Source organism: Python bivittatus, unplaced genomic scaffold, assembly GCF_059951505.1.
Source record: "Python bivittatus isolate LINGU-HERP-01145 unplaced genomic scaffold, Pbiv_v1 ctg000160_np1212, whole genome shotgun sequence".
Lineage (NCBI taxonomy): Eukaryota > Metazoa > Chordata > Lepidosauria > Squamata > Pythonidae > Python > Python bivittatus.
Genome location: NW_028277076.1, coordinates 7,545,001 through 7,555,678, shown reverse-complemented (window position 1 = coordinate 7,555,678; position 10,678 = coordinate 7,545,001). Strand labels below are relative to the sequence as shown.

The following is a 10,678-nucleotide window of genomic DNA, read 5'->3' as shown; positions in this document are numbered from 1 at the left end:
TTCTGCCCTCTTCCCAGTTCCTCCACATCCTTCCTGAGTTGTGGCCCCCAGAACCAGACACAGTAGTCCAGGTGTGGTCTGACCAGTGCTGCGTACAGTGGAATTATCACTTTCCATGACGTGGATACTGCAGCTCCAAGATTGCTTTACTGCAGCTACCAAAAGAACCAAAGATAATAGGCTGATGATCTAAAAGCTGTGAGACTAGAGGAAAGAGGCCTTGGGAGGGGAGAAGAAAAGCTTGGTTCAGCCCCTGTCCCTGCAGGGGACATACGTGATGGACAGGGTGGAGGAGACACTTGCCTGCTCTCTTTGTCCTTGGCAAAGTTGACAAACTGTTGGGTAATAGGTGCTTTGGGGCTTCCAGGTGGTGATTCAGAACCTTGGCTTGACCAAGTTGGGTGGGGGACATTGGGAAGGGACATAGTCAACGCCTGTTTGGTTGCATTTCTGAACAAAAAAAAGTATTCCCAGGAAATCTGAACACAGAATAGAGCAGGGATGAGCCTTTCTTTTTCTTTCTTTCTTTCTTTCTTTCTTTCTTTCTTTCTTTCTTTCTTTCTTTCTTTCTTTCTCTTTCTTTCTTTCTCTTTCTTTCTCTCTCTCTTTCCTTCCTTCCTTCCTTACTTCTTTCTTTCTTTCTTTCTTTCTTTCTTTCTTTCTTTCTTTCTTTCTTTCTTTCTTTCTTTCTTCTTTTTCTTTTTCTTCTTTTTCTTTTTCTTTTTCATTTTCATTTTTCTCTTTCTTTCTCTCTCTCTCTCTCTTTTCTTTCTTCCTTCACCTCTCTCTCCTTTCTTTTCTCATTTTTCTTATTTTCCTTTCTTCCATCTCTCCTTCTCATCTTTTTTCCTTCTTTTCTTCCAGCTCTCTTTCTTATCTTTTTCCTTCTTCCATCTCTTTTTCTCATCATTTTTCCTTCCTTCCTTCCTCCCTTCCTTCCTCCCTCCCTCCCTTCCTGACCTCGATCTATACCTGATAAATACAGCAGGACAGTGTCTGACTGAGGATGTTGGGGGACCCCAGCTACTGACTTCAGAAGTTGTGTGATCACACCAGACCAGAAAAAAAAGGGGAGGGGGGTTGTCCCCGCACCCTGTGTGAAAGCAGCTGTCCTTCCTCAACCCTCTAGGTTTAGCTTCAGCCCATTTTGCGACCACACCGCCAATAAACTGGACAAACCCAGCCGGCGTACGGTAGAACCTCAAAAAGCAAGTCTCGGTCCGTCTCAGGCAAGTCAGCCGTCAGAGCCACGACGCCGGGCAGCCCAGGGCAGGGGAGCTTCTCTTGGGCCCGACGGGGGAACCCAGGACTTGGGCTCTGGGGACCCAGGCTCCAGCCCGAGGGCGCTGGGTGAACCCAGGAGGCGCGAAGGAAAGTTCCCGCCGGCTGCCCCGCTTGAAGCAGCGCCGTCGAGGCCCGGAGGAGCGCGCTCGGGGCATAAAAAGAAAGGGGTTAATTTGCCAGCTAGCTCTGCAGCCGGCAGAGGCCCCAGCGTGGGGCGCTGAGCACTTGCAATGCATTCCTCCCCCAACCCTCCCCAGCAGAGGGACTGAGTCTGAATCCCGGCTCGTGAATGGCTTCATTGAGGAGGAGGACTGGGCTGGGTTAGGTGCACAAAAGTCTGCTCCCGCTGGGCTCGGCGGTGACGGGAGGAAACCAGCACGGGCCAGGGGAGAGCCTCCAGCCCCCCCAGCCCCCACCAGCAGCACCCACGATGTCCGTGATGCTCAGCAATGCCCACCAAGGTACGTGCGGTGCGGGGTGGGGTCCCTGCGCGAGGGTCGGGGGACTTGAGAGGGGCCCCGTGGCCTTCGGGGAAGGGCTCTGGCCCCCGAATTTGCTTGTGGGGAAGGGAGGGGGGACCCATTTCGGGGGGGAGGCTGATCCCTGGGGCACAGTTTCAACTCCCCCCCCCCCTTTTCTTTTCCCTCTCCTCCTGTGCCATCATTTCTGGTCTTTTCTGCAGGAGGAAAAGCCTTCCGTTTACTGAAAGCTGAGCAAGAAGGGAGGCTAGAGGAAATAAATAAAGTAAGTAAAACAGTTTTTTCTCTCCAACTCTGTCTCTCTGGGGAAGTCAAGGCTGCGTTCACACAATGTGATTTAACCAGGTCAGCTGTGAACCTCACAAATCTAGGCACCCAATTTCCTTCCTTCCTTCCTTCCTTCCTTCCTTCCTTCCTTCCTTCCTTCCTTCCTTCCTTCCTTCCTTCCTTCCTTCCTTCCTTCCTTCCTTCCTTCCTTCCTTCCTTCCTTCCCTTCCCTTCCCTTCCCTTCCCTTCCCTTCTTCTTTCTTTCTTTCTTTCTTTCTTTCTTTCTTTCTTTCTTTCTTTCTTTCTTTCTTTCTTTCTCTCTCTCTCTCTTTCTTTCTTTCTCTCTCTCTCTCTCTCTCTCTCTCTCTCTCTCTCTCTTTCTTTCTTTCTTTCTTTCTTTCTTTCTCGATTTGGTTTGACTCCGTGTGCCTTCCTATAGCTGGCTAAATTTTATTTTATTGATTGATTGAAAAGATTGATGCAACCGCCCATCTTAAGCAACTCTGGGTGGCCCATGATTTAATTTGCTTTAAGGTTCGACGCCGCCTTTGAACCCAGAAAATGGATCCAGTTAGGAATCGGTGTAGTGTTAGTGGATGGTGGCAAATATCAGGAGGAATCTGAGAGCACCTTTTCCTCTTTTTCTGGAGACTGAAAGTTTAAGGAAGAAAACAAAGTGGATGACAGAAACCCATACAGTGCTAATAATCAATAGATGAAAGTTGATTATCTGCTATCCCTTCTCTAAAACATTTTTAATTTTTTAAGAAGCCTGCTGCAAAAGCCCCAAAAATCTCATTTTGTATTGGTTCAACCGAGCTGGTGGAAGCTACCATTTTTGAAACAAATTCCAACAAACTAAAAAAGCTTGCAGTTTTTTTTAAAAAATGAAACGGTGGATTTGATAGCTTCATGTTATAAAATCCAAAAATGTAAAGCACGGCTCAAAATTAAGCCTTGGAGTGACCTTTATTTCAACGGTTGTGAGCTCCGGCCGTTTAATAAAATTGGTGAGTCAGAAAAAGTGCTCCTAGATTCATCCTGTTGACTTGGTCAACTTGTCGACCCAGCTTGAATGAGCCATCGTAATCTCTCAATGCTTTGAGCTCCACAGCTTGGTTGTGGGCTTTGGGGATGATGGGGCTTGTAGTCCCCTCTTTGGAGAAAGGCAGATTGGTGGCTTAAGACAGCGATGCAGACACCGGGAGGCCAAAGCTATCGTCCAACATATCTAAAGGGGTTAGTGGGTTGCTGCTGAACCCCCCAAGCGTCCAATCCTGTCTTAAAGATGGCCACGCTTCAGGCAACTTAGGTTTCCTGACCCATAATTCCATAATTCCACAGAGAATCATCCATTTCTACTTTTTCCAATGTTGGATCTGCGTCCCCTCCGTGTCCAGCAGGCACAGCCGTTGGCTAAGGATGATGGGGACGGAAGGGCCAGGCCGTCACAAAACCGGCATGCCGTCAAGCAGCTTGCAAAGGCAAATCTTGTGCCCTAAAGAGCTAGTCTAAAACATTTCTCTACGTTTTATTTACGAAATGTATACGCTGCCTGTGTGGGATTGGCTCTGGAGAACATCTTCCCTGTGGATTTTCAATTTTATGCCCAGTTCTAAAATGCCTGGGCAAAACGATGGGCTTTAAATCCTACCCAATACGTTGACGTGAGTTGATGGGGCCTTAATCACGTTCTTCTGAGTCAAACCGAAGTTCTGATGATTGAATGAACAAAATCCCCCATTTTGGTTTCTCCCTGCTGATAATGCGCAGCTCTTTCAAGGACATCTCAGGGGCCCGCCTGTTTATCGCGTCCCTTATCTTCCCCTCCTTCAGCCCTCGACCTTGCCAACTATTGTAATTTCTTTCTAGTTAATTCATCATCCCCGGCCCAAAGTCTGCTCAGTGATCCAGGAAACCCTCCGCTTTTCACTCAGCCCTTATTTTCTTCTTCTTTTTTTAACACTGGGCTTTCCTGACCCTCTCCAAAACATTAACTATCAGGTGATTTGGTGAGTTGCCCGGAAGAAAGCGTTTGGCATCCAGACATTTAGCAGGTGGTTGAGTTTCTTACAAAACTGCACCACGTTTTGACATGCCCCAAACCTGTTTCTCCCCCCCCCCCGCCCCACCGTTGATGGTTTTTTTGCTCTTGCTGTGCATAAAACTCTTAACAGGCTTGCGAAAGTCTTGGGTTTGGAGCTGGGAGCAGAGGCGTGGGCAACGTTTATGAATGTGGATGTTGACAATCAGACTTTGTGTCATTCAAAGAACCAGCCAGATCGGCACTTTCTGATTCCTCCTAGATTTTAAAATGTATAACCCAGAGTGAAATGCTTAGATTATCCCTCGGCGGCGTCAGTTTTTCATGAGAGAATGTGCTGGCTCTTAAAAGAAACTTGTGGCGCTCGTGGATGCAATCCAAACAGATTGCAAAACTTCCCACTGCCTTTCAACTGCCAAGTTATGCAAGCTCAGCTCTCAATTTTTGGTGTCAGCCCGCTGGAGATGGAAAAACCTGCTTGAAAAGCTTCAGATAGGACCTTAGATCTCACCCCTCCTGCTTAGAGGATGCATTTTTTTAATCTGTGGTTGTTTTTTTAAACCCTTGGGGTATAGCTGAGGGTATGAAAACGTGTCTCTCTAAATCCCCAGAAGGAAAGTTGTTGGCCTTCTGCAAAGTCTTGGAGATAGGAGACGAGGTGGATTTTGGAGTAATAAGAATACACTGAGAGGAAGCGTAACGTACCTGTGGAAGCTGTGTGGCTGATTGTCAAGGATAATTGCAAAGTCAGGTTTTACTGCATAAGGAAGTGGATGACAGCCAGAGGGGTGTAGTAGTGAAGATGCTGGATTAGGAACGGGGAGACCCAGGTTTTAGTTGTCCTTTGGGTCTGGAAGCTGTGGGCCCATCTCTCTCAGCCCTAGGCTGAAAGACAAAAAAACATTTACCTACCACTCACACTGGACCATCATGGTGGAGTATGGTCCATAACCATCAGTGAAGAAGCCTTCATCTCGCAGTGGATTGATTCAAGATGAAGAGGATGATGATGGGCAGAGAGGAGGCGTAGCCAGGGAAGTTGAAAAACATCTGTCTACCACTCACACTGGACCACCATGATAGATGGTGATCCATAACTGTCAATGAAGAAGCCTTCCTCTCGCAGTGGATCGATCCAGGATGATGATTGATGATCACGATGATCATGATCATGATGATGGAGGTAGGCAGAGATGAGGCACTTGGCCATCACGGTCCCAACTGAGGAATTAAGGTGTGGAAGGAAGAGCCCCAGGTTTAACTAAGTTGCTCACTAGCTAAACCTGGGCCTTTCCTTCACCCAACCTACCTCGTGGAGCTGTTGTTAGGTACCTGGAGCTTCCAGAACGGCGTTTGAAAGGACATAATGCATTAGGAGCACATAGCTGTGGGTCTCTCTAGAACCAGAAGGGCGTTCTCCACACATAAGAAAAACTCAAGAAGTAAATCAGAATCTCCAACTCCCAAGAAGTAAATATATGTAATTTTCCCAACGCCTATTTGAAACATCAGGAACCCAGGCCCCTTGATGCAAAGTTGCTTTCATGTCCCTCCCCCCCCCGTTTCCTGTCTGTAATCTCCTTCACTCCTCTTCACCTTCTCCCCTTTGACTTAATGCTCTTTAAAGCCCTTTTCCCTGACTACAAGCTAACCGCCAGTGATAAAAACGCTGGCTCTGGGATTTGGGGAGCAAACAGAAATCTGTCAATTGGGCAGATTCCTCAGGATTGACCTCCCTAAGCTTAGATCAAACCTCCCCAGGGTTGATTTGCCAGGGGAAGGCCCACACGGTCTTAGGATGACCCCCAAGGTTGGATGACCATCTTGGGGACCCACTAAAAACGGTCCCCCAAAAGGTGGAAGGGGGAGCCTGTCAGATCTTGGCCAGAAGAGAGCAGGGGATTGAGATAATCCAGAAGCGATGTCCACCTCCAATCACGAAGTCACACCCTCCCATTTGGCTGAATTGACTTTTCATCTCATGCCTCACGCAGAGCCTCCTGGGCTTTGCTGATACGAAGATGGGGATTGTTCTTGATCTCTGCTCAGTGACCTCTGACTCAGGCATTGCATCCGTAATCTCGGTTTCAAGATGGTTGGGAATGGGCCCCTCTGGCTTAATTCAGGGGCCACTGACTCTCTTCCGCCTCTTTCAGAGCTGTTTTTTCCTTCTGGCAGTCTCTTGGGTGCCTGCTCTGGCTTTTTTTAACGGGGCGGCCCGACGTTTGCACTTCTTCTCCTGCAACACCCAACCGAGCTATTCTCATGGTTCGGTGTAAAGAGGTTAAATTTGCCTTCCCCGCTCAAACTGCAAAGGGGTCACGATAGCCAAAAATATATATAAATCCCATTGGCCCCAAAGGCATTTTTCTCTCTTGCTCTAAGCGACGGATAAATAGGGTGTAGAGGTGGGGCAGGGGGGATTTAATGACAACTTTTCCATTTATTTCCTTCCTCCTGCTGAAAACACAGGGAGCGAGAAAGCTCCCATCGGTTTAACCCGGTTAAGTCCACGTGTTGTGGGAACTCCATCCGTGGCCCTGGGAAGCCGCGTCACCCTCGCATAGGTGGATCTCTGGTGGGACATAATGCACTGTGTCACTCCTGGCGCTGCATTCGATGAGCCTGGATGGAGGGCAAAACTGTGTGGGATTCACGCACAGTCGGCTGATTTCTTCCTCGATGACAAGCGCGTTGACGCAGCTGCAGTCGAGCGAATCCAAGTGGCTTGCAACTGTTATATGGATTTTTTCCTTTTGGGTAGATAAGAAAGACCAGATTAGGGACAGACCATTGTGGAAAAAATCCATCTGGGGGTCACCAAGATTCAGCTGCGACAGGATGGGCCATCATCCATCCACCGATGTATGTTTATACACACACACCTAGGCAACATTTCCAGTTAAATAGCCATAATAACACTGAAAGGAAATTAAGCAAAGCTTGTTTCCTTCCCAGGCCTTTTTTATGAACGATGGTCCCAAACCAACCAACCGACAGGACGTGTTAATATTAACATATTCACCCTGGATGAATAACAGGGATTTTTCAGAAAGGTTACAGCGGGATTCACGCTCTCCTGAAAGCCACACGTGGGTGGTATGTTGGGTGGTAGAAACCCAGACATGGTGGCTTATAAACCACCATTGCTGGCAAAGTGGGAGTTTACCTTATTTCGACACCCAAGAAGCGTCCGTCTTTCTGAAAAGCTTAGCACGATTGTGCTGATTCTGTATTTATTTCTCAGCCTCAAGATGGGGAGAAGAAGGAAGGAGGATTCAGATCGCAGAGCGAAAGCGGGATCTTCTTTTTCGGGCAACTTTCCCTCCTAACTGACCTTGTTTAAAGTTGCAATGGGAGAAGAGTGCAAAGTTGAGCTAGATAAATCCCCCCGTGGCCTCTTTTCCTTTCTTAAAACAAATCAGTTGCGCTCCCCAGCGACCACATTTGCAACTGTAGGACAGCTTCCAAGGGGCTTCAGAAATATTTGGGTTCTTTTCACGTCACCTGCCTACGAAGCAAAAGCAGGGCCCGGTGTAATCCATGCCAAAACTAGGTTTTCCATTAACCTGGTTAAACACGTGGGTTCTACCTAGCCTTGATGAATAGGAAGACACTGGAAGGTTTGATTGTTGCTTGATCTCCTCCCCCTCCCTTTTCTTTTTTTCTATCTCAGGAGTTTCTCTGTGACCCAAAGTTTAGTGATGAAGAGGACCTGGAAGAAAAGCTTGCTGTTTTTAAAGGTACTAGTCCACATTGAGTAAACCAGCTGTAGAAAAGCATTTTCCTTTGGGGTTAGGGCCAGAAGCATTGCAGTGGTCCAGAGGATGGAGAAAGGAACAACACAACATGACAACCCCCAACATTATTCCTTTGGATGGACTCACACATCTTAAAACATGCTGGCTGGAGAATTCTGGGAGTCGAAGTCCACATATCTTAAAGCATGCTGGCTGGGGAATTCTGGGAGTTGAATGCCCACATCTTAAAATTGCTGAGGTTGAGGAACACTTTAGTACCTGGAGAATGACACCCAATCAAAGCCAAAGTAGATGGGAACGGCACTGTCTCTGTAGTCCCCCAGTGTGGATAGAGACAAGATTTTCATCTCACTTTTTGAGGAGAGTAGTGAGAATTGCATGTCTTTCTACCAGTCTTCAGAAGGGGGGCAAAATTACTTCCATTCACCCCCCCTTTTCTTCTTCCCCTCTGAGGACATGTTAAAGTCCTATGGTGGTCTCCTCCAACTTGAAGTTCTCCAGATGTATGGGGCCACCACCTCCCTCCCCCCAATTCCAGCACATCTGGAAGGGATTTTCCATCCCACCAGCGGCCGAACCTTGGGGTCAAATCCGGTCCAAGGAACTGGCGATGGTGGCTAGTTTTTCAGCTGGGAGCGTGGTTGTCCGTCAAGAACGTGTCTTTGGCTGCGAGCGTAGGGTGTGGGCGAGGGTGGGGGATGTTGTTACTGCGTTCTCGTATGCTGCCTGGACACCGCAGTTGCAGCGAAACAGATGTGATTGGAACATCTGGTTCTGAAACACGTCTGGCGTTGTCCGTTTGCCACTCGAGATCTTGTAGGCTACGCAAATCTGTTCGGCGGGTTCGCGAAAGCCGCTGGATCATCCAGTCACCAAACAGGCCTGGTTTTGCAAAACATGCTCAGCCAGGAAGAGCAAACAAGGTTTATATTAATCAGATGCTGGATTTGGCGCGCTACCCTAAATTCTACCTTCTGCAGGAACCCAGAATCCCCCCCTCCCCACACCTATGGACTGAAATGCCGGGTTTTGAAAAGATGCTGAATGCTGAACATAACAATGCAGTTCTATACGACGGCTCGAAAGAAAAAGAAAATTCAACGGGGTGCAAAACATCTTCCAACGCTGCCCGGAGAGGGCTAAGGGGCAAGGCTGCCTTTGTGGTGAACACATGTGCACGGCATACACGCATTCCTCTTTCCCCAGTCTTGCACACTTGTGGCACACAGATCCGGTGTTTTCTGACAAACCAAAGATTTTCTCCTTTGGATCTGCCCAACAATCAAGTCTTTGTTTCCCCGTCTTTTCTCCCACCGGACAGGAAGGGCACAGAAGTGCGCACACACACGCACACGCACACCCCCTGCAAAATTGTGTCTGTTAGTGCGGGACTGTACACTCAAAGAGCCTCTTGCCCCATTGAGTGGGGAAGAAAAGAGGAGATTTGCACCCTTGTCTCGTGTCAGCCGAAGCCCAGCTTTTGTGAAAATCGAAAAGGCCTGTTTTGCTCCTGGCTGGGATTTGCAAGATCGCTTTTCCAGGATGTGAATCTATATTATATGGGCAACAGCGCCCAGATCTGAGTGTGAAAGGAGTGTGCAAAAACTCTTTCTACGAACGGTCCCGCTTCAAGGCCTGGGAGAGGTACCCATGATCAGATATTTCTCCGAGAAGAAAAGGAGATTGTGATGAAGGAAGGGGTCAGACTCAGACCAGAAGACCCAGGTTCGACTGATTTGGGGACAGTGATTCTTTCTCCTCCAACCTACCTCGCAGGGTTGGTGTTCTGGGGTAAAACAAAGCCAGCTCTTTATCTAGGTTGACTTGAGCTCGAGAGAACTCAATATCAATATCCTAACAGCAGAACGACAATAATGGTAACAGCTCCCTGCACCGAGAAAGATAGAGTGTAAGAGTCCTAGTTGAGCAGTTTCCCTGAGGGGCTAGCTTTCTAAATGCAAGGGGAAGGCATGACAGTGTCCCGCCGCTCCAATCAGACCGCAGAAACATGGACACAATATTTGCCAGCAGATCCCATCCAGATGTCACCCATCCAGAGGTTCCCGTCCTTGTGGATCTCAACAACTTGCAGCAAGTCCGGTTGTTGGTTGTTCGGCTTTATCTTGTTGACTCCACCCTGGCTGTTGAACCACAAAGTGGTCAGAAGCCTGTAGGTTTATTCTAGGGTGTGGTGGGAACCCAGCTGCGGAGGCGGGAGGATCTCCTCCAAGGTTGCAACCTTCTGCGTGCGAAGCGGATCGGAGAAGCGAGGGCGGTTTTATTCTCTCGCAGTATTCTGTTTTTTCGCTTTTCCACTCATTCCTTGGAGCCAAATATTCTGGGAAGGGCTGAGCTGCAACCCTGCACAGGAACTCGAACCTTCAGCTCAGCTCACTGGGCGGGATGCGTGCCACACGCCGAGCCAGCCAGGCAAGGGTTAATGTTACCAAGCCTAGCAGGTTGTCTGAAAGCACCTAAATGATCCAGCTGAAGCATGTTTTATGGACGGGTCTGGTGCGTTTTTATGATGCGCCCGCATGCCAAAGAAATGCATGTCATTGTGCAGCATAAAGTATGGGCAATAAACAGAATTAGTAGTGGAGCAGGATTTTAGGCTTCATAATTTGCCTTTGCCTTTCTTTCTTTCTTTCTTTCTTTCTTTCTTTCTTTCTTTCTTTCTTTCTTTCTTTCTTTCTTTCTTTCTTTCTCTCTCTCTCTCTCTCTCTTTCTTTCTTTCTTTCTTTTCCTTCCTTCCTTCCTTCCTTCCTTCCTTCTTCTTCCTTCCTTCCTTCCTTCTTCTTTCCTTCTTTCTTCATCTCTGTCTTCCTTCCTCTTTTTCTCAT

The 10,678-nt window shown here is 48.0% G+C and overlaps 1 protein-coding gene across 1 annotated transcript in view; it reads left to right on the top strand.

Moving 5' to 3' along the window:
* Positions 1-769: 769 nt before the first annotated feature.
* Positions 770-10,678, top strand: part of AIF1L (allograft inflammatory factor 1 like) — an 18,616-nt gene continuing 8,707 nt past the window's right edge. The window contains exons 1-3 of the mRNA XM_007422314.4: positions 770-1,745; positions 1,967-2,028; positions 7,751-7,817. Coding sequence (XP_007422376.1) covers positions 1,715-1,745; positions 1,967-2,028; positions 7,751-7,817 — 160 coding nt within the window. The 5' untranslated portion in view covers positions 770-1,714. The remainder of the gene's footprint in view (positions 1,746-1,966; positions 2,029-7,750; positions 7,818-10,678) is intronic.